Source organism: Osmerus eperlanus, chromosome 3 (genome assembly GCF_963692335.1).
Source record: "Osmerus eperlanus chromosome 3, fOsmEpe2.1, whole genome shotgun sequence".
In the NCBI taxonomy this organism is placed as follows: Eukaryota; Metazoa; Chordata; class Actinopteri; order Osmeriformes; family Osmeridae; genus Osmerus; species Osmerus eperlanus.
Window position 1 is genome coordinate 3,520,239 of NC_085020.1, and position 22,924 is coordinate 3,543,162.

General features: G+C 43.9%; 3 protein-coding genes across 5 annotated transcripts; all 3 read left to right on the plus strand.

The window, feature by feature from the left end:
• Positions 1 to 313: 313 nt before the first annotated feature.
• Positions 314 to 6,468, plus strand: crfb1 (cytokine receptor family member b1). 2 transcript variants are annotated; one of them, XM_062456532.1, is made up of 8 exons: positions 314 to 1,098; positions 1,281 to 1,395; positions 2,372 to 2,492; positions 2,831 to 2,970; positions 3,268 to 3,443; positions 3,518 to 3,677; positions 4,454 to 4,620; positions 5,466 to 6,468. In XM_062456532.1, exons 2-8 carry the CDS (start codon positions 1,347 to 1,349, stop codon positions 6,303 to 6,305), a joined length of 1,653 nt encoding a protein of 550 aa, XP_062312516.1. In that variant the 5' UTR covers positions 314 to 1,098; positions 1,281 to 1,346; the 3' UTR covers positions 6,306 to 6,468. The 2 variants fall into 2 exon arrangements, with proteins under 2 accessions (XP_062312516.1, XP_062312517.1); XM_062456533.1 differs by having other exon boundaries at positions 315 to 1,098; positions 2,375 to 2,492.
• Positions 6,469 to 6,716: 248 nt separating this feature from the next.
• On the plus strand, positions 6,717 to 18,315 carry crfb2 (cytokine receptor family member b2). Its single transcript, XM_062456208.1, has 15 exons — positions 6,717 to 6,842; positions 7,233 to 7,399; positions 7,576 to 7,705; positions 8,202 to 8,380; positions 8,790 to 8,938; positions 9,449 to 9,608; positions 9,717 to 9,829; positions 11,288 to 12,140; positions 14,326 to 14,358; positions 15,647 to 15,776; positions 16,107 to 16,282; positions 16,604 to 16,752; positions 17,143 to 17,302; positions 17,656 to 17,771; positions 17,878 to 18,315. Exons 2-15 carry the CDS (start codon positions 7,351 to 7,353, stop codon positions 18,070 to 18,072), a joined length of 2,592 nt encoding a protein of 863 aa, XP_062312192.1. The 5' UTR covers positions 6,717 to 6,842; positions 7,233 to 7,350; the 3' UTR covers positions 18,073 to 18,315.
• Positions 18,316 to 19,058: 743 nt separating this feature from the next.
• Positions 19,059 to 22,588, plus strand: LOC134017175 (interleukin-10 receptor subunit beta-like). Of its 2 annotated transcripts, XM_062456540.1 has the most exons (7): positions 19,059 to 19,270; positions 19,531 to 19,654; positions 20,070 to 20,239; positions 20,625 to 20,779; positions 21,124 to 21,274; positions 21,520 to 21,665; positions 21,885 to 22,588. In XM_062456540.1, exons 1-7 carry the CDS (start codon positions 19,219 to 19,221, stop codon positions 22,107 to 22,109), a joined length of 1,023 nt encoding a protein of 340 aa, XP_062312524.1. In that variant the 5' UTR covers positions 19,059 to 19,218; the 3' UTR covers positions 22,110 to 22,588. The 2 variants fall into 2 exon arrangements, with proteins under 2 accessions (XP_062312524.1, XP_062312525.1); XM_062456541.1 differs by lacking the exon at positions 21,520 to 21,665.
• Positions 22,589 to 22,924: the final 336 nt, after the last annotated feature.

Here is a 22,924-nt window from a genome sequence, read left to right on the forward strand (position 1 = left end):
GCTAAGGAGGGTGTTGACGGTAAAGCTCGCAGTGGAATGTCAAACGATCTAACAATCCTATTACATTAGACGTCGTTCAATCAAAATAGCTTAACCAATAGAAAGCCTTTTCGTCCGTCGAGGCATTTTCCTGCTTCCGCTGTTGTATCAAAATCGGTGACCTGTCGAAAACTGACCAGGTGTCACTGTGCTAATAGCTTGCCAATTTTAAGGTAATGGTAAGGGCCGCGTTTCCCAGATTCCCGCTAAGAGCTTCTTAGAAGCGTTCTACGTGCGCTCTCTACTATTTTAAATGGACTACAACACCAGGCAAATAAATCCAGAGGAGGAGACGTTACAAGCGACGCCGGCGCTGCATGAAGTCGAACGCACCTACAGACATGCGCCTGTGTTGTGGTTCAATTTTTTTAAACTTTCTGTTGTACGTATCAAGAATACTGAGTCAACCTAGAGCCATACTGAGTCAACCTATTTAAAAAGGATGTATTAAAAGCAAATCCTTTTGGGTGCCATTTTTCGAAATCCCAATGGGAAATACATTTGATTTAATGCAACGCGTTGGTTGCATAAGCTTTAGCATTAGCGTGTAGCATTTTTCTGTTGCCGACCTGCCGACCCGGTTGCCTGTACAATTTTTTGGACCAATAAATGTCGAAAGTACTGCTGCCTACAGCGCCACTTAACGAAGACTTAACGACATGGTTTGGACTATCTCTAGACACTAGCCTTGGAACTAGAGCTATGGTTCTGCTGGCACCAGACGAATCTGCGAGCTCATGTTTGAATTCGCTCTGGCATATCAGGCAATAGCCTACATGGCAGACAAGTATTTGGGAGGCAACTACAAATGACTGGTCTTGGAGATATCACGTGATTGGAAGGAAACTCGCCGCCCTTCGTGACGTTTAAAAAACTGGTGGACTATGGCACCCGAGTGTCGTCAGGGTGTAGAAGCTCTCTGTGATACAGTGTAGATCACGCAGTTGACAGTGTATTTTTGAGGAATGTTTGTCATTTTCTATTCAGATTTTTATGCGTACGATGGTAATGCGGAGCTTTGACGAATACGGCAGGCTATCCAGATGCTGCCGTCCTCAGGTAAATCTGAAACATCATGCCATTGAATTTATCATAGTTTTAAACCAAACTCAAATCAACAAACGTTTTTATAAACACATAATATAGTTCACAACTGTTCATAAACATTTGGATTCAGTATAAATAAATCTACAATTTGACCGGTAGAATTAATAGCATCGAAATTATTGTTATTTTTCTAGCGTAATTCCAAGAAAATGCAGCAGAGAAAGACGCCGTATCCGGAGCTTTATGTTTATTAAGAAGAAATGAAATATTCACTTCCAACTTTTTTTTTATTGTTACAGTGTTCCTATGGTAAGTTATTCACTTTTACTACCATGAAACCAAGTTAGTGATTAGTGCCTGATATACTGGTAGTTCAAGTTCAAGTCTTTTATTGTCAGATGCACAGAACAACACAGGGTCAGACTGGGCACTGAAATTCTTAGGACAAGACAATGCAAAGCAACCTGGCATAACATGACATAAGTACACAGAACATAGATGACATCTATGATAAGCTAAAATATAGTAAATCTTCTAATATACAAATAATTAACAATATTCAATACAGTATACTAAACCTCTGTAAATACACATAATAACCTATACTAACCACATCTACACACCCACCAGTGAAAAGGAATGTGATGCTTTATTTTACATCGTATCAAATGTGTTTGTATGCACATACAATCACACACACTTGTGTTTGCTGATACAGCCAGTGTCATTGCTTGTAAGCATATAAGTCATGTGTCACATTTAACCCTTGTGCTGCCTTCGGGTCATGACCCAAAGGTTCATAACGAACCATCGTTGTGTTTACCCAATTTTACCCAATACAAAAACAAATTAAAATAATCTTTTAACCTTTGCAATGTGGGGGGTCTGAGACAGCCCACGGTTAAAAGAAAATGCTTCACTTTGTTTTTGTATGCGGTAAAGTTGTCGCAATACGACGGTGGGTCACAATGACTTATGGGTCAGAATGACCCAAAGATAACACAAGGGTTAAACAGGCAAATGGGGCTAATGGGGTCAGATGGCTGAGCGTTTAGGGAGACAGGCTATTAATCAGAAGGTTGTTGGTTCGATTCCCGGCAGTGCAAAATGATGTTGTGTCCTTGGGCAAGACACTTCACCCTACTTGCCTCGGGGAGAATATCCCTGTACTTACTGTAAGTCGCTCTGGATAAGAGCGTCTGCTAAATGACTAAATGTAAAATGTGATGTAAATGCTAAACTGTCAGTGGTCCTAAACAAACGTTTGTGTGTGACTTTCTGTCAGCAGCTTTGTACGTACTACCTGCTCCTCTCAATGTTTCCGTTGACTCGCACAACTTCCACCACAACCTCCGATGGGTCCCGGGCCCTGAAACGCCTCGGGGAACCACCTACAAGATGTGCAGGTGTCTCTTGTCGGTTTTCATAGACCCCCCCCCCCCCCAACACTCCCTCATATTGATGCTGACAATTAACTAAATATTTCTCAAACACGTGGAGGGTATCTGTGTAACTCTTAAGATTTGGAGTTAGGTTCCAGAGATGCTCAGCAACTGTGCAGAATGTTAGGCTGCGTCAGCACTTGATAGAAGTTTTAATTGGAAGTGAAATATTTGATACGCCAGCATTTTTTTTGCAAGCAGTGTTTGGTCTTCACAAAATTAAATCATCTCTGTCCGTTGATCACAGCCTATGTCTATCCATCTTTCAGATCTTTTCTTTAATCATTTGTTTCTCTCCACAGGCTGCAGGGGAAAATATGCAAACCTGTGAAAAATCCGCTGAAATTGCAGCCGTTCAGCACACATACTCTGTGCGTTTGGGCAGTATACAATCAAACAGAGTCCAAGAAAGCCCAGACTGTTTTCACTCCCTTTACAGATAGTAAGTCTGCTTGCTCAAAGAAGCATTGTCAAACTTTAACTCTGTTCTTTCAACTGTTAATCCATGATCAAATGTTTATTCTTAATGGGTTATTTGCTAAAGATTTTTTATTTTATTTTTTTTACTCGCACCATTTTAGAATGGTGTGGTTTCATCAGGCTAGTTGCCACAGGTGGGGCCTGTGTTGCCTCTCACTCTGGATCGCTGTGTGTTTTGAATGTCTTTTGTTGACACTTTGTAATATCCTGACCTCTGGGTATGTCCAAAAATGCTACGGTTGTCTTTCATTTCTCCTAGCTGTCATCAGTTCGCCAAATTTTACTTTGACCGGATGTGGCAACTGTACTGGCCTTGAACTTGAGATCTCTCCTCAGCCTCTCCCAGATAAGGAACATTATTTTAAGAATAAAACAATTCAGGACTTGTATGGAGGGCATTACTCCGTATTATGGAAGAAAGCTGGAGACACAAAGGTGAAGACACCTCCCCTTATCCATATTTTCTTTAGACCGTCACTTCCATACTGAAATATTTCCACTCTTTGCAGATTATAAATGATGCAAAAATCTCCGAATTGAAGCTTGAACTAAAGGACTTGGAACCAGGTGTGAAATATTGTGTACAGGTGCGCCTGGTCACTAATAGCAATCCCAAAACACTTTCCTCGGAGTGGGCATGTGCTTATACCAGTGTGAGGCAGAGCCAAGGTGAGTGTTTTTTATTTTGGGTTTATCCATGTACCTCTCCATTTCCTATTCTGAAACAAAAATCAAAATAACAACAGAAAATATAATTTTGTTTTGTATTACTCACTTTGCAAGCGGATATCCAAGCAGTTTCTGACCCTAAATATAGTACATTTTGTACACAAAAGAAGAAAAGTCACTCTCAAAGCCATCCCATAATTATACAGGTCACACTGTTGCCATGCATTTACAATAAACAAATATTGAAGATATTTTGTGTTACTATATAACAAAGACATAAAGGGCTTAAATGAAGCCGGTGCCTCACGTGATTGTATTTCTTTAACTGGTATATTGCAGAGGTTACTTTCCCTTCCCATCTTCTCTCTCCTCTCTCATCTCTCTCTCATCTATCCTCTTTCATCTCTCTCATCTCTCCTTCTCTCTCAGTTCTCATCTCTCCTCTCATCTCTCCTCTCTCATCTCTCCTCATCCTTCTCTCTCATCTCTTCTCTCACCCATCTCTCCTTTTCACCCATCTCTCCTTCTCACCCATCTCTCCTTCTCACCCATCTCTCCTTCTCTCTCATCTCTCCTCTCCTTCTCACCCATCTCTCCTCTCTCATCTCTCCTCTCCTTCTCACCCATCTCTCCTTCTCTCTCATCTCTCCTTCTCTCTCATCTCTCATCTCTCCTCTCCTTCTCACCCATCTCTCCTTCTCTCTCATCTCTCCTCTCCTTCTCACCCGTCTCTCCTCTCTCCTCATCTCTCCTGTGTTTCTCTCCTCCTGTTTCAGTGCCAGCTATTCTCTTGGGGGTGTCAGCTCTGATCATACTGGCCAGTGTAACCTTACTGGTCCTGGGGTTTGGTCTGGTGTACACCGGCTTCCTCTGGAAGCTGAAGGCCCATCTACCCAGAGCACTCCTGGAGAGTCACCATTTACAGCCTCATCCCACACGCTCGGTAATAAATAATGTGTTTATTTAGAAGATGCTATCCATGGGATTTTTATATTGTGAGCTATTAGCTGGGCTCTAGGTGTGTGTTGCTCAGATGATGACCAAGGACCCAGACATAGGGGAAGGTTCAAGGCGCTTTATTTCCATAGTGCAGGATTCAGGCAGACAACGGTTGTCATGAATTATCTAAAACAAAAAAAATAAAGTTCCCCCACTGGGGTTTCAACAAAAGTAACTTCACCAAGCACTTGCCTGCATTTTCTCTAACTTCTTTTACATTTACAATCACAAGGTTGTTGGTTCGATTCCCGGCCGTGTCAAATGACGTTGTGTCCTTGGGCAAGGCACTTCACCCTACTTGCCTCGGGGGAATGTCCCTGTACTTACTGTAAGTCGCTCTGGATAAGAGCCTCTGCTAAATGACTAAATGTAAATGCACAGTAGGCGTCAGGCATCTGGCCCTTGCCTAGTCAATGTTAGCAGGGGGTGCATTTCGTGGCAAGGCCCAACACAGCTATGCCCTGAAACGTATCGGTATATATTGATATATCGGTTAAAAGCCACAGTGGTACTATTTCTAGCTAGCTTTCCATTGGCATAACTGGTAGTGGTCATGCTTGACATGTCAAAGGTGGAGAGTGTGTACCCGGGTGGGATCACATACACAATCAAGGTTGAGACATTCAAAGTCTATGCAGATGATTTTGAGGCAAATACGACTTTCAATTGTGAATAAAATAGTTATTTTATTCACAATAACTCACAACACGAAGATGCTGTTAGCCCGTGGCACGCCATGGTACTCTCACCCCACCCCTTCTTGAACCTCTCTCGGCTCTCTCCATTCAGGCTACGCTAGTCCACTACTACATCCTCACCCCAGAGAGGACGATCCCTGACCTGGTCTCCATCGACTCGCCGCCACAGGAACTGGTGAAGGGCGTCAGGACAAAACCGGACACAGCCAGAATCAACCCAGACCTAACTACCTCAGATGAAGAGGAGGAGGAGGAGGAGGAAGAGGACAATGGTAACCATGGCTACATGGATCGGCCTGTTGGGTTCCGCTCAGACTCGAACTCCGGTAGAGAATCCCAGGATGCATCAGGAGGGGAGGGTGTGCCCCTTCCCGACGTTGCAAGGGATTCTGGGGGCTTGAGTACTGAGGTAGAGGCAGAGGAGGGGGAGGTGTCTGTGGGTGGGGCTGTGCTCAGAAGTTCCACTGAGACTGAGGTCAAAGATTATTCGGTGAAGGCCTCTATCTGCCTCGAGGATTTAGCCACAATCGCACAACATGAGATGGGGGGGGGGGGGAGGGAGGGAGACACATTAGAGGAGCCGGAAATGCCGGGAAACGTCAATCTGTTCACCGTGACTCTGGGGAGAATAGCGATAGATGAAGAAGAGGAGGAGGAGGTGAATCAAACAACTTCTCTTTTGGACAATCTGTTATCAAAGCAGCAGCCTTTGCTTGCAGATGTCAGAACAAATGCAAGTCTAGACAATATGGGATCCCAGAATGAGATACAGACAGACAGCCCGTGGACGTCCTCTGATTATGATGGACGGGACAGGCACTCTGGGTACCTTGCTTCTCACACAGGAAGAATGCAGACAGGTAGTGATGAGGAGGAGGAGGAGGAGGAGGAGGAAGAAGAGGAGGAATGTTCAGGTTACATGGGGCGTTGAAATGTGTATCACATAATCCATCCACCATACGGAGCAAGTTCTGTTATACATTCCTGTATTAAGTTGTTAATAAAAAAAAAATTGTTCGACTGTGGATGCAAATGCTTGTCTGGGGTGGGTTGACAGTGACACTGTCAGTGTGTGTGTGTGAGTGAGGGAGGGAGGGAGGGGGGGCAGTGCCAGTGTTTAAACTTTTCAATAATGGTGCTGTTATTTTTTTATCTGTTGCTTATTAAACAGTCAATAAATAATGAATCGCATTTGTATTGTCAACCAATCAGTCTTTCACATTAACACTTTAGTCTTTAGAAGTCGATCCGTTTTGAAAATCCAATATGACTGGAGGTCGGACTGAGCTTGTTTTGTCAGCTTGTCACGTGATTTCTAATCTCAACCAGCAGACCAGAAACCCCGGAGACGAGGTTGGCTGAAAGTGGCACTAGTCAATCGACTGTATGAAGACAAGTTACGGGCGGTATAGCGTATTCTTTTGCATAGTACCAGGAGGAAAGGAAATGAAGATAAGAGCAAACGCAGGTAACCATGGAACTTGTTTTTTTGTATTGAATTAAGGGTGGGCTTGCTACAGTAACGTAAACTGTCAAGACAGGCACATGCTTTCGGTACAGTATCTTGCTTCCTGTGCGTGGGAAGTTGGTTGGGTTTGTTTGAAGATGGTTTATAGCTTGAGGAAAGCTTTGTTTTAGGCCAGTTACTTATTGAACTTACATGATAGCTAGACTAACTACTACAGCCAGACGCTATCATCGTATTAGTGCTAAGTAGGCTAGTTAGGCTAGTTATTATATTTCAATATTATACACCTTAAAGATTGCGTTATATTTATTTATTCAAAAGGGAAAATGTTGTTGTATGGATGCTAATTACGATTTGTCTAAAATTGTTCTAAAAACGTCTTCTGTCCAGTCTCAGTCTGGTCGTAACATAATGGGAAGATGGCTAGTGAATGCAAAAGTGAATGTAACCGACTGCAGTAATGCCAGAGATTGGAATGTCTGGCCACTGACAGTGTGGCAGCGATGTAATGACTCCTCTGGTGTTGATGCTAACCTGGATACTTCAGGCTCACCCAGGTTTGGATTTTGACGTTCTCCACAGCTGTTCTATGAAGTAAAAAAATATATAACAAATAAACATACCATCCAGCTATTTTAGTTGATGTAATAGTTTTTTTAAAGGATCAGTCTAATCTAGTCTCAAAAGGTTATATATTTATCTCCTCTATATTCCATTGTTTTCTACCACACAGTGATGTGTGAGGTTCCTGTCCCCATGAACGTGAACATCTCCTCCAAACATTTTGTTCACCTTCTAACCTGGCAGCCCGGCCCTGCATCTCCCAAAGATGTGTACTACAATGTGTCCGTCGCCTCCTTAAAGTGAGTTTGTGTGTGTGTGTGTGTGTGCACGTCTGTGTGACACAGTGAGAGTATGTTTGTGTGAGGCACAGAGAGAGATAGTATGTGTGTTTGGGTGAGGCACTGAGATAGTATGTGTGTTTGTGTGAGACACTGAGATAGTATGTGTGTTTGTGTGAGACAGAGAGTATATTTGTTTGTGCATGTGTCCCTGCCTTCTATAGCTGAAGGGTAAAACATGAGTCACTCCCTATAAAGCAGTTTCTGCCTAGCACATCAAGCCATGCTCACCTTTCATCAGGAAATCCGTCAGTTATGTAATGGAATAATTCCGCAAATACGGAAGCAATGGACTTGTCAGAGCAAGAGCTTAAGGCTTTTAACAATTCAACTCAGCAAGTTCAAACAAACAAACAATAAAACACAGATGTAAAAGTAGGTTTTTCCCCACTTTCACAACACCAATAAAAATACAATCATGAGTGACATCCTGCCTCTGTGTTCTACCTGTGTTCAGCAGAGGGAACTCCTGGGAGCCCGTGGCAGGTTGTGAGCATGTGGAGGACCCCCTGCTGTGTAACATGACAGGAGCCTTCCCAGACCGTTCTGAGGTCTACTACTGCAAGGTCCAAGCGGTGCTGGGTCAGCAGCTCTCCCCCGAGGCCAGGACTGAGGGATTCAAGCCCATCCAGGACAGTGAGTGCACAAACGGCGCCCCTCAAACTGTTGATTTAGAAGTGCGGACGAGAAGAAACCTCTACAGTTCATGTTTTTCTGTATTTTAGTGGGATAATAAACCACACAGTAGATTCTGCGAGAGAAAATGATTTGTTAGTTTGTTGGGCTACTCATACACAATATTTGGGCAAATACATACAGTCATAGACATTTTTTCATGACGGTAAAGATGACAAAACGATATCGTTGGACCTACTAGTTCAATTCAAAAGTTCTGTAGATGTCCCTACTGTACTTGCTAGCTACCTTTCAAACACTAATCCCCAGGAGGATGGCGACAGACAGGAGAGAAGCCCTCCTTACAGTGGCAGCAGGGTGTCATTATTTTCATTACTGAGTCTGTGTGTGTGTGTGTTTGGACCCGCAGCCCACCTGAACCCCCCCATGGTGAGCCTGCGAGCCTGTGGACGAGGGCTGTGTGTGGGGCTGCGGCCTCCGGTGGCCGGCCTGGACGACGTGTACGACTCTCTCAGCTACGCCCTCAAGGTGAACTGCAGCAGCATGGAGACATGCCAGGTGAGCCCCCCCCCCCCCCCCCCCCGTGCCTCCCTTCAGCTCCCTCTGTCCCCAATCAGCCACCATCACGCTGCACATGTGTACAGTACACACAAGTTCAAGTCTTTTATTGTCAGATGCACAGAACAACACAGGGTCAGACTGGGCACTGAAATTCTTTGGACAAGACAACACAAAGCAACCTGGCAACCTGACATGACATATAAGTACTCAGATCATAGGTTACACCTATGATAAACTAACATATAATATAATTAATAAACCTCCTAGATATACAAAATAAAAAACAATACAGTATACTAAACCTATAATACACATAATATCCTATACTAGACACACACACGACTACCTAGATTTTGTGATAAAAAATTGGCAAAGAGAAAGTCAGTTTCACAGAACAAGAGTTCGGTTCTAAGATATTCTAGTATCTGGTTTAGACCTTTCGTACAAATTACAGGTCCTATAGGTGTCTAAGCCTGATTTCCCTCTTCCCCGCATCCCCCATTCCAGTTTTCCAGGGAGACCAAGTCCCTAAAGGAGGTGATTCTGCCAGACCTGGTGCCCGGTAGAGAGTACTGTGTGGAGGTCCGCATCTCTGACAATTTGGAGCGCCGGGACTCTGTCTACGGGTCACGGGAGTGTGTGCACACCACGGCCATACACACCACAGGTAGGCAGAGTGGTGTGTGTGGCGTGTGTGTGTGTGTGTGTTGGGGGGGAGGGGGTGTGTTTGCATGCATGTCCGTTCTAATCGTGTGTTGCTCCCTCTTTTTCCTAGACACGGAGGCTGCGGTGGTGCTGTGTGTGTTAGTGGTGGGAGGTGTTGCAGTAATGATCCTGCTGGTCCACACCGGAGGGTGCTGTCTGCAGACCAGCGCGCCACAGATGCTGGTAGGCATCCTCATCATCCTCATCATCCTCTTCCTGGCCGTCTTTTCTTTCTGCGTGACAAACAGGCTGACAAGAACAGACGGTCTCAAACGTGTCGCAGACCTTTAAGGTCTTTGCACACTCCGAAATTCGTGTCCGAAATGTTCGCACGAAAAAAAAAAAATACGACCTCACGTTATGTCAATCGCGCTTACACACTGCCTCGTCCCAAAAAAAAAATTCTGAGCCACCAAATTTTTAGGCTGATGATTGAAAAAAAACGTACATTTCGGACTCAGTGTGCAAAGACCTTTAGCCTGCATACACATTTCATTTGAACAAGAATTTACAAGCATCTGTGTGGAAGACAGGAACGACATGCAGGTGGAACATTTCACACACACACACGTTACAGATGTATCTTCCTGTGGTGTAGTTGTGGTTTTAAACGAGAACACCAAGGCTGCTTGTTTACCATCCTGCTGGAGTCAGCCTACAGCTCGATCTACCACCTGCATCTCTCTTAAACAATTTGATCTGTCTCTCTGTCTGTCCTTTGTCCATCCATTTATCTTATCCATCTACCATCTATCTATCTGTCCAACCATCTATCTTATCTATCTACCATCTGTCCATCCATCTATTTCATCTATCTATCTATCTGTACATCCATCCGTACATCCATCTATCTGTACATCCATCCGTACATCCATCTATCTGTACATCCATCTGTCTTATCCATCTACCATCTATCTACCATATATCAATCTGTCCATCTATCTATCTTATCCATCCATCTTCTTATGTAATGATCTTGCACCTGTATCATACACTTCTGTGCACCGCTGTCATGTGGAGGAACATGAGCCCCATGTCTGCACTGTATGGCAAGGGGACACACCCAGCTGGGTTAGTAATACGTGACATTACATCCCATAATCTGAGTTACAGTTCCCAGTCAACCCCCTCCAGATCAACACAGTACCTTCTCACGATAGCTAACGACAGTTAGCCGCATGGGTTTGTGTCTGCCTAAACCACATGCTGCCTACACGCGCTACAGGTCCATGTTGGAGACCTTTTGTTGTCACATATGAGGGCGTTTTAATCACTGCTAATGAAATCAGGAGAGGCCTCTCCATTTGTCAGATCAGGTGGGAAGTGGAAAATGTTCATCATAGTCTCGGGTGGGGTTTCCCCCGTGCGGGGCAGAAGCATGCACATCGTGCGGGGCAGAAGCATGCACGTCGTGCGACGGTTTTCAGGAAGTTAGAACTGCTTCAGAGTTTTTTTGCCTTCTTTCACACCATTCTGTCTGGAAAACAGGAAGTGCTTCTGACTGGCGAGGCGCAAAACCCCTGCCTGTGTTTTGTCAAAGCGTTCCTTTTTTGTGTCTAATTTTAAAGAGCTGGCATAGCCAGTTAAAGCGTTGTCCATCCGCCTACTACATTCACGGTTTCGATGTCTCTTTCCTTCCAGAGCGACGTAAAGCACCATGAGAAACAGCTGCTGACAGACCCGTCCTCAGAAACCCTGTTCTCCACGGTGCACGTCGAGGCATCGCTTCCGCCTGCTGCTGAGACTGAGGATAGCAGTCAGAGCTGCGAGGAGAGTAAGGGGGAGGCGGAGGACGGCAGCGGGGGAAAGAGAGGGAACTACGAGATCAGGCCTAGTGCCTCAACCATGACAAACCCCCTCTCCTCCTCCTCCTCCTCCTGTTCCTCCTCCTCGATTTCCTCCAACGCTCAATTGCTGCCCTGCCCCATCCCTGGTGCCACGACCGGCCAAACCAGCCAGTCCTCAGGTGCACCGACTGATCCCGTGTGTGTCCGTCAGCAGCCTGCGTCCCCCGTCCCTGACAGGCAGACCGAGCCGGCCGGCACACCCGACAGGCCGTCACCCGGCACACCCGACAGGCCGTCACCCGGCGCACCCGACAGGCCGTCACCCGACAGGCCGTCACCCGGCACACCCGACAGGCCGTCTCCCACGCAGACAGGCGGCGGCCCGCTCCCCGCCCGTCCTCTCTCAGGGACGGGTCGGTCGCCAGACGAGGCCCAGTGTCCCCCACCGAGTGTGGAGGTCCGGTTGAAGCCCCGGCGGGCGGCAGAGACAGACCGGGGGACGGTGAAAGCTGGCGAGCCACAGGAGGGGAGCGGCCTGGATGTCAACCTGCTGTCTGTCAAGCTGGGGGGCCGCTGGCTGGAGGAGGGCGCTGAACCCAAACCGGGGGTCAGTGAGGAGGGGGCCGCCGTCAGCAGTAGGACCTCAGGAGACTGGTACAGGACAGAAGAGGAGGAACAGGAGGAGTACGATGGTTACATGAAGCGTTAAGGTCACACAAGAAAGGTCATAAACAGGGAAAAGGACTGTTTGGCAATACATTGAATGTCCTTTACAGACACTAGATAAGCGACACTTGTTTTATAATGGGCATGGGCATTGTTATAATATATTTTAATAGTAGCACACAAAGGTCAAGCAAAGATCAAGCCCTTTTTTAACTTTTCTGTTAATACTGTATCTGAAAGGGCAATGTAAAAGGTTATTTCATACATACCTTTTATATTTCAAAGCCATTGATTTTGCTTGATGTTGTTCAGATGGCCGCACCACATTTGTATTGAAAGTATTCAAACCTCTGGTGATGTCCATGGCTACGATATGCTGCTGCCAAAACCTTAGTGCACAAAAACTCACTCAATTACCAAGGTCAAAACTGTGTTAACCCGTTTAAGGAGTAGCGTCACACATATGTGATTCTGAACATTCCAACCGTCTATTTTCCGATAGACAAAAACTATATGACAAACGCTATAGTATGGCTTCAAAATTTACAATTAGGAGGCTAACAAGTAACACTAGCAGGTACCGGTAGTAGCATTGCTACGAGTATTATGCTAGGTTGCTAGGTAACGGAAGCTAACTAAAACTAGCTAGCTTCCGTTTTGGAAAAATAACTCACTCCTTAAAAGGCTGCCCGCGAAGCTATGGGAGTCTAATCATGCAGTACCATGTGACTCATGCAAGGATAAATTGAGAACGTGGTGACTGACGTGTCAACCTCAGTATTAAACAGTTGTGTGACACCTGCAGTACTGTAGTCGTGGGTGGAGGTATATGGAAAATACTCGCTGTTTCTTTGTACAGAAACATGGTATACTCACTTCTTAACTGCTAATTTCAGCCAAATCACTATTTGAATACATGTTGTTTTTTTTGATGCAAGTGGCTCTAGCACACCCTATTGGACATTGATCTTGAGTCCTGGTTGGCTGGATTTAGTCACTAATCTAGAAGCACATGGTTGGCCTTACAGTTTTGAAATTGTGGAAATGCTTGTTTTGTGAAAAGTTGGGCAATTTCATTATATTTAGAAGGTCAAATGGTTACATTTGTTTTAGCTACATTTGATTATTAGGTTCAAAATACTTATTCATCATGAAGGTATACAGCTGTGGCCAAAAGTATTGGGAGCGACATACATTTTGTGTTTGCAAAGCTTGCTGGGCCTTGGCATAAAATGACTGCTAACATAATTTCAGTAAGTCATATCATCACCACAGGGGAAAGTGTGAACTAGTTCTAGCCAGGTGAAATCACTCTATCATTCTGAATGGATTTTAAGAGCAGATTGACTGTTGTAAAAGAGGGGACTATTTGCATATATTGAAAATGTTCGCCCCAAAAAAGCTTTAAAAAATATGAAATGTGCCTTTATTTTATTCCAGTATTCTATAGAAACATGAAAACATTTTCCTCAAATACTGAACCAGCAAACTTTGCAAAACACAACATTTGTCATTGCCAAAACTTATGGCCATGACTGTATTATAAATATACTGTATATATTAATTTGAACAGTACACATTCAATACTAGATCTGTACCCTATAGACAAATATTTCTAAATTGTTTTTGGGTGTTTAGACCAAGTAAACCATCTTTTGTAATCATTACAGATGTTCCCATTTTTATTTTTATATGGGTGGATGCAAGATATTAGTATTTGTTGAAAGGTTTATGTTATGCCAAGCCAAAGAACAATATAGTTGGGTCCTTAATAATAACCTATAATGAAATACATTTGAGATAACATGAATCTTTAATGTATTCTGTAACAGTGTATAATGTAGTGTTTTTACTAGACTATTCATTTATCTTATCAGTTTATCTTGAGCTTATGAACCATACATAGGAACACAGCTACTCGACCAACATACTCACAAACACAAACAGGGCATCCAAAAAGGCAATCCTAAAATTAAAAAAGGCAAAGTCCATCTTCTTTGGAAATCCCATGTATTCATGTGTCAGTCCAGTGAGTGTTCGAGACGTATTGCACGGTTTTGGAATCCTATGTGTAAGTTAGGGGCAGAGAACCAGGGAGGGACTTCTGAGGAAAATGAAACTCAGCCCTGACTGAATAACAACATCATGATAAAGGGTACCTCTGACAGCAGCTTTCAGCCTGATCCTGCTGCACCATGACGACCTACCTGGCCCCGGTCTGGGCAGGCAGCCTGTGGATCCCTGTGCTCCTGACCTGCGGTATGCGCCTTTCTGGGGGTCTTGAAGACCGGGAGTTGGCTTCGTATTCTGGGAAACAGCCGTGACTTGCACACATTCTTTAGGGGCAAGAGTTGGGGGTAGGGCCCTGCTTTGGTTAGGGGAGCAGTGGTATGCACACAGCCTTTAGAGCTTCATTCGGTAAAAGAGCGTGTTAGAAGAAAGGCATTGGTTCAATTGTGTGATTTGTGTGTCAAGAAATTATGCCGAATTCTACTTTATTACAATTTGTTACAATTGTACTAATTATATAATGCAATATACATGTATGAATGATTGTAATGACGTGTTCATAGAAACTGTAGTGTAGAAAATGGTGATGTTGTAGCCTTAGCTATAGCACTCCTCCTTATCTCCACCTCGTTAAACGTACGCGACTTGAGACATCTGTTTATCTCTACAATCGCCTGATCCTATAGTAATAATAATAATACATGTTATTTAACCCTTGTGCTGCCTTCGGGTCACATGACCCAAAGGTTCATAACGAACCATCGTTGTGTTTACCCAATTTTACCCAATACAAAAACAAATAAAAATAATTTTCTTTTAACCTTTGCAATGTGGGGGGTCTGAGACAGCCCATCAGTTAAAAGAAAATGCTTCACTTTGTTTTTGTATGAGGTAAATTTGGCGCAATACGACGGTGGGTCACAATGACTGATGGGTCGGAATGACCCGAAGATAACACAAGGGTTAAAGGCGCCTTTCTCTGCACTCAAGGACACCGTACAGGATATAAAATACAGCAAAAACAGCAAAAACAAAAAAATACAACAACATTAAAAACAACAGAAGCAGGCAGCGTAATTGATATCAAATGGAATATGTAGTTTTAAACAGATGGGTTTTGAGTTCCAATTTGAAATGATGGAATGAGTCAATATTTCTTAGTTGGGGTGGTAGTGCATTCCAGAGACAGGGAGCAGAGCGACTGAATGCTCTACTCCCCATGGTAGTAAGTTAGGTAGTAAGTAGTGTTACGACTTTGCATCGTGTCTACAACTGTCAAACCAAGTTGTCCTGCCTGTGTACCTGTTTATGTAGATTTATGAAATATTCCTTGAGAAAATTCACTGCTAAATGTTTATCTGATATTTGTAAACGGCTTAAGTCATTTGTTTGGTGTTTCCTCTGCTCTGTATTTCAAACAATTTACAATGTTTATCTCCTCTTTTCATGACCTCACCTTGCTTCTAATTCTCTCATTTCCTCTATCCGCTACCCTTATCTCCATCTCCCTCTATTGCTCATTCTATCCTTTCTCCAGGTGAGTGCATGCTCCCAGCGCCTCTCAATGTGTCCATTCTGTCTTTCAACCTGGAACACAATCTCACCTGGCTTCCAGGTATTGATGTGCCAGCCCATGCTCAGTTCAGAGTGCACAGCCTGCATCTCAGGTAGGCTTGCTGACTAATTCTAGTCCGCTCACAGCTTTCCTTTCTGGCACACGGGACTCTGAAGATGATGACTAAGCGCTTTCCTTTCTGAACTCAGCTGGAACACTTTCGTTTTAAATATGGCTTTGCTTATCTCTGTCTGATCATAGTCTTCACAAATCAACCCTCCTTTCTGTCTTTTTCTTTCTTTCTTTCAATCTCTTTCTCCCCCCCTCTCTCTCTCTCTCTCTCTCTCTCTCTCTCTCTCTCTCTCTCTCTCTCTCTCTCTCTCTCTCTCTCTCTCTCTCTCTCTCTCTCTCTCTCTCTCTATCTCTCTGTAATTCCCCACAGGAGAAATTCGTGGAAGCCAGTGAAAGGTTGTGAGATGTTGAGGTCCAGCCAGACATGCAACCTGACGAAGGCCTTTAGGGATCCCCTTCGGTACTACCAGGCCCGTGTCCAGGCCTTCACACCCACCCAGAACTCCAACTGGACCCTCTCTTCTCTCTTTCACCCTCTGACTGAAAGTGAGACTAATACATCTTTTTTTTCTGTTACTGCAGTTCATTAAGTACATGGACAGCTGAATATTGTGTTTCAAAAATAATATGATTGACATCCTTTAAAAATCCCCAGTGGGATCAATTAATTACATGATACCATGTAAGACATGCCATATTCTTCCGTTGTATGTCATTATTACATTTAGTTCCAAGGCGGTTAATACAGGTATTGTGGTTTGGTAAAGGAGTAGTGGAGGAGGACTCAAGGAAATCTGCTACCAATGTTACTTGGAGAATCCACTGGTTAGGATGAACTTTACAGCACACTCTCTCTCCCCCCTCCAGCGGTTGTGGGGCCTCCCGGGGTTGCTGTGTCCGGCTGTGGAAACTGCCTGCTTCTGAAGCTCACTCCTCCTGCAGATAGGGGTCCCCAGCTGTCCTTCTTCTACAGGGATTTCACTTGTCAGGTGCAGAGGACCAGGGACGGCTCCCAGGTAAGGGTCAGGGGTCAAGGCTGACCTAGCCCACCTCAAGAGTAGCCAAGTTTTGGATTCTGGCCAGGTTTGTGTACTCTGATTCTAACTGTGAAGAGAACATATGGAGGTTAACACATTTCCGGCTATTTCGGCTTTTCTGTTTTGCTTTATCCACCGTTCTTTTATCCACTTGTATGACATATACACTTTAGGAGGCTTTCTAGACAGGTCTTCCGGTATACAGAGGTCCAAACCTATAAGTTATGTGAAGAAATTAGTCAAGCAAACCCACACATTTTCTAGAACATTACCTAGACAGGGACCAGATACTGAAATGGGTGCAGTGAGTAAACGCCGGGTGAACACAAATCGATATACATTCTAACTGTGTTTCCTGCTGTCTTCCAGTTCAGTCTCGGGGTTGTGTCCACTAAGGAAACTGTGATTGATTACCTGGAGCCTGGAGTGGAGTACTGCTTGACGGCCGTGGCCTCTCCCGTCCTGAACGCCCACGTAGTTCCCTCTGAGCCCCATTGCGTCTTCACCAGCCCCCCGGCCTCCAGCAACGGTACGCCCGGATGCAAGACCAAGAAACTCTTAAGAAATTATGTTGTTTTTGATGCACTGAACCATGTAATAGTGTAGTTGAGATTGTCGCACAGTATAGTTGTGGTTATTTCGCACTGCGCCTGGTGAATGACTGTGACCACTGGAATACTGTTAAAACAATGCACTTCTTGCTGAGTTTTTGCTGTACTTTATAAATGCACTATTTGTATTTCAAATAAAACGTCTGTTAAATAGATCAAAATGTAATTTGACATTTTGGGATCATCAGTATAGGTACAATAGAACATCCAGACTCAGCAGTGATCCGTATCACTAATCTCCTGGGTGTGCTTGTTTGGTTTTGTTCCTCAGTGCCCATGTTCCTGGGCGTGCTGTCCGTGTTCTGCCTCCTGGGGGCGCTCTTCATAGGAGCGGTGGTGTACACGGGTCACATGCTCTGCCTGGCTAAACCTCTCCCCAAAACTCTGGTACTATACCACCAACACCCTTCCAGGTACCACGTTTTTTGTTGTTGTTTTTTTCACATTCTATTTTTCTCTCTGTTTTTCTGTCTCTCTCTCTCTCGTTACCCAGTCGTCCATCCCTCTTATTGGTTGGATCTCACACCAACAGCAGCAGCCGGAAGTCTACAGCCAAATCTCAGTCCTCTCTCCAGGATGCTCTGAATGGGGTTGGGTCCTCCGAGACCACGAGCCGCTGCAGAAGACCAGCCCTGAGGAGGAAGAGGAGGAGGATGAAGGCTATGGATGGGTGATCTCATCGGAATAAACTGCCAGAGTCCTTGATGGACAGTTGGTTACTGGCTGAACAGGAGTCCTATAGTCCTGCATGGGGCAAGGAATAATTGTGCCAAATTATTTTTATGTTAGTGTGCTTACTGTGTATTTTAAACTAGTGTATTTGTGAAGCTGTGAAATTCATGTGATTCAGGTATCCTCAATCATTTGTTGAAATAAAAACGGTTGTTTATATTGAATATATAATCATTATCCTGAATAAAAACGGTCAAGGATATAATCGTATTCGCAAAATATGGTAATTTATCCAGAATGGCCTGTGCCAATTGGCGTTATTCACACAATGTTTAACGGTTCATATGTATTGCTAATTGAAGATCAGATATGAGGCATGATCCCAGTAGTATGACAGGTCGTTTAGGAAATAATTCAAACTGTTCTAACACAAACACATATGAAACATACACATTGAAAAATTCAAGAAAGCGAAACCCTGCTTTCTTGACTTTTTCAATGTGTATGTTGTACAGCCCTGCCCTGAAATGCATCCCCCATAGCCTACTTTCTGTTCTGTATGTCCCAGCATCACATTACCGTACATTGAGGAGACTAGTATGAGTACTAACCAGAGCAGGAAAAACAAGAAGCCTAGAACATAATAAAAGAGTACAGTAAAGTCCTCTTTAAGTACTCATCAATAAGGCAACCTTTCTTTCAAATATATTATTTAAACCTTTCGAAACTTTCTTGTACACACAACACGATACAAAAACGTTTCTTTCTTTTTTTAACCTCTTTTTCGAAATAATTTTTTAACCTTTCGAAACTTTTTTTTCACATACACAGTGAAAGGAGAGGAGAAAATATTTGTTCTACCTCTCAAAAACAAAGTTGTATGGATGTGTGTAAACGTTTCATACGTGAATGTGTTTCATGTGTTTCTTTAAGGACAACCTCTTATAAATTAGGGCGGAGCCTTCTGAGACTGTATACACTATGTAAACTTTGTTTCGTTTTCCCAGCGTGCCGTCAATAGCAGTGAAACCTGAAACGGCAGTTACCTGGCAGTTACCGAATGGCTACAAGGAAATAACCGGCGATATTTATTCAATCAGCGTTCAGTTGTAGCCTATATGTTTTTACAGTTTTTCAGACTGACAATCCGATAAACAAGAATATGAAAGCAGCATTTTGTATACCTATTGTATTACTCTTTTTTATGGATGGGGGTAAGTTTAATATCCAACTACTCTTTTCCTTATGATAGTGTTCTGATTTTACAGTAAGAGGTGGCAATGTTTTGTCAATTGACGGCATTTATTTAAAAAACATTGACGTTATCACCAGATATTTACACGCTTTTCTTGGCTGGTCTTGGCTCCCAAACCGGCATATACTACGTCCGTATCTACCACTACTACTACTACCATATTGTTCGGTTAAGTAGTGGGTGTTGTCTTACTATATTTTGCTCCTGATTTATTTACAGGGGTATTAGCTGAACTCCCTCCTCCCATCAATGTGAGGATAGAATCCATCAACATGGAGCTGGTATTGCAGTGGGATGTCGCCCTGAACACCACAGACAACATCACCTACACAGCAGAATACAGGCAAGCCTACACCACGTTAGGGTTGGTCTTGTGGTTGAGACAACAATGTAGTCCTGTAAACATGATACAGAAATATGAGGAAGTTCATTTCTAGGAAAGGACAGTGACACACATACCCGTCTTATGTCATGATGAGCATACACACCTACACACGCACACATACACACATACACATACTCTCTTTCTCTCTGTCTTGTTCTCGCTCTCTTTCTCTCAGTCTTGTTCTCGCTCTCTTTCTCTCTGTCTTGCACCCCCTTTCACACACACATCTACGTACTAATTTAATCGTTTCTTCCTCAGTTTCTCAATTCTCAGGAACTCAGATAAGCTTGTTGTGGTTTTTCTTCACTACATGTGAAAACTTCCCTGGTAATCTCCCCAACATGACCAATTTGCAATGTTATTTTGTTGACAGGGGCTTTTACCTACCCTACAAAGCGGTGTGTGGGAACATCACAGCGCTGCGTTGTGACTTCAGCAGTGTTCTCCTACCATTTGGAGTGTACTCTTTCAGAGTGAGGGCAGAGCTGCAGAGGGAAGGCTCTCCTTGGGTGGAAATTTTAGATTTCGGCATGGACGAACATAGTAAGCACACACACACACTATTAGTGTACAGGTTGGCAAAAACATCCACAAATCAATGCAGGGGCATAGCCATAATTGTATTTTTGGAGGGTCCCATTTTAGCAATCAGAAATCTGGGGGGGCTGGACATGTAAATGAGCGGGCCAGGCCCCCTTGTGGCTACGCTACTGAATCAATGGTTACAAACATGTTGGAAACAAACATGGATGTAAAGCCAAGTATAATTTCTCCTTAAAACCAAGCTTAAGAACATATACTAAGGAATATAGTGCCCTAGATGGCAGAAGTTCTGTCTTTGAAACAGTGAATGACAGTTAGGGTCTTTCCAGACATCTTGGTTACATTTCCTGAAGCTCACTTCCTGTTCCTGTGACCATCTCTGAAGCTAAGATCGGGCCCCCCTCTGTGATTCTCAACGCCAGTGGGATCAACATTGAAGTGACTATTGAGGATCCAGCGTTCCGGATCAAAAAGTTCAGAGATGTTTATACCAGGGCCTCATACAACATCACCTACTGGGAGAAGGATCAGAGAGACAAGGTGGACAGACAAGTTTTTTTAGAGATATGATCCATTGTAATCCCACCTTATGGATGGTTTAATGCTGAACAAAAGACTTACCATTTTTCATCAGATAATCAATGATTAATATGCTAATCATAAGTTAAAAACTAAATGTGACCAACAACATTTCTAAGTTTGTAGCTACTTGGATGAGGCAAAGCAGGCAAAACTCAATGAGAACAGACCAGCTCAATGTTGACGTAGAGCAAGAAATTGTGGTCCATTGGTGTTGAGGTTTTTAAGGTTGGTTAAGAAAATTTGACTGAGAATCTGTGGTTGTGAGGCTGTTTTACTCACCGCTGCTCTATCGCCCTCTTCAGGCCATTTACATGAGTGACATAGAGCAGCACAGGCTGGTTCTCCCTTACCTTAAGTTCTGGACCAGCTACTGTGTCCAGGCCCAAGTGAAGACCCTCAGGTTTAACAAACTCAGCCAACCCAGTGACGTGGTGTGTGAGACCACTGGGAAGGGTAAGTTTCATCCTCATCTCCTCTCATCTCCTCTTCCTTTTCTTCTCTCACCTCTGAGGACCCTGTTACTACCTCATGCTCACTTGTTTTTTTTATGGTTTCAACAGTTTTTGGTATAATGACTACTTTTACACTCTTTGAATTGTGCGTGTCTGATTCCTTTCCTATTTTGAAAGTCTTTGACGTGACAGTGACTCAGTCTCTCCTCCATGCTTCCTCCCTGCTTCAACGGAACACTTTCACAGAAGGTGACAAGGCATGGGTTTTGGCTGTGGTGATCATTGTGGTCGTAGCTGTGCTGGTGGGCTTGGTGGTGTGTGGGGTGTTGTATGGGAAAAAGATGGTCCGATTCATCTGGCCCAAAGTCAAACTCCCAAAACACTTCAAAGAGGTATTGTATTTGACATCTACAAAGCTGTGGTGTGTGTACGCGCGCGTGTGTGTGTTTGCACGTACACAATTCCTGTTTTTATCCTTTCTGTTTAGCCATGCTAAAATGTGTCATTCAGTCACAGTCTGAGTAGAACCAGTGTCATCAATTTATGCTTCGAGGAAGAATACAGCGTTGTGCGCTCAAGGTCTCAGTCTGACCTCCTCTCCTCCTCCCCAGTATCTGTGGGAGCCTCGCGACTCCTGCGTGTTTATGGCCGTGCAGACCAGCCCCCCTCCACAAGAAGTCTTCCACCCTGTCAGAGTCATGGCGGAAGACACTCCGTCAGAGTTCCCGCCGACGGCTACCGGACTTACCGTCACCGACCACGACGAGACGACCGTGGGAGAGACGGTGAACGGAGGGTGGGTTGGGCGAAAGGAGGAGGAGAGGACTGTGATATAGGCCTGAAAGAGGGACGTGCTGCTTGCCTGAGGCCTGTTCGGATGACTGTTTTCTGAAGGCATGGCATCCCCATGACAACAATGGAGTTTCCACTGTGTTGTGTGTTTGGGTTTGAAGATTGGAGGATTTCTACAAGTACAGCACAGATGAGTATGTCCTATGAAATGAGATAGTATTTTTAACGCTTCGTTGTGTTGCGACAACTTTAACTTATACAAAAACAAATAAAAAGCATTTTATTTTAACCTTCGCGCTGTGGGGGGTCTGACACAGCCCGACGGTTAAAAGAAAATGCTTCACTTAATTTTTATTAATGAGGTACAATTGTCGCAACATGACGGTGGGTCACACTCACAATGACCCAAAGATAACACAAGGGTTAAGGTATGGCTGCACAGTGTTGAAGTGTTGTGCAATATCAGTGTGCTTCAAACCTAGTTGTGGGTACTGTGTTTATGTACTGTTTAGTGCTTTTTTTTGGAAAATAATGACATGTCAGCAGATTAAGCTTTATAAATAAAAAGTTGTGTTGAATCCATTGTCTCGTAAATGTTCCAATTGATTCATATTTTGCTGGTTTTAAAGCATAATAATGGTTTTCAGAACATAAAATAGGTTAGGCCAGAGTGGGACCCGGCTTCAACGGAGCTTCGCCCTTGTCATGCGCAGTGCACAGAGCTAAGATAGCAAGAATGATCATTCAGTCAGACGCCACCTCCAAGACACACGCTACCGGAGCATTCAAGAGACCGCAGAATGATTGCGATTAATTTTTTTTGTCCGATTTAAGCAAATGTAAGAACCCCATACCGACT

Bases quoted from the DNA above. Each gene is read 5' to 3' on its own strand.
- crfb2 (XM_062456208.1), top strand. From the start codon at position 7,351: ATGACTCCTCTGGTGTTGATGCTAACCTGGATACTTCAGGCTCACCCA. The intron at 7,400-7,575 runs GTTTGGATTTTG...TCTACCACACAG, and splicing joins GATACTTCAGGCTCACCCAG to TGATGTGTGAGGTTCCTGTC. The intron at 15,777-16,106 runs GTAGGCTTGCTG...AATTCCCCACAG, and splicing joins GTGCACAGCCTGCATCTCAG to GAGAAATTCGTGGAAGCCAG.
- crfb1 (XM_062456532.1), top strand. From the start codon at position 1,347: ATGAAATATTCACTTCCAACTTTTTTTTTATTGTTACAGTGTTCCTAT. The intron at 2,493-2,830 runs GTGTCTCTTGTC...TTCTCTCCACAG, and splicing joins ACCACCTACAAGATGTGCAG to GCTGCAGGGGAAAATATGCA. The intron at 3,444-3,517 runs GTGAAGACACCT...CACTCTTTGCAG, and splicing joins AGAAAGCTGGAGACACAAAG to ATTATAAATGATGCAAAAAT.
- LOC134017175 (XM_062456540.1), top strand. From the start codon at position 19,219: ATGAAAGCAGCATTTTGTATACCTATTGTATTACTCTTTTTTATGGAT. The intron at 20,780-21,123 runs GTGGACAGACAA...CGCCCTCTTCAG, and splicing joins AGAAGGATCAGAGAGACAAG to GCCATTTACATGAGTGACAT. The intron at 21,275-21,519 runs GTAAGTTTCATC...ACACTTTCACAG, and splicing joins GTGTGAGACCACTGGGAAGG to AAGGTGACAAGGCATGGGTT.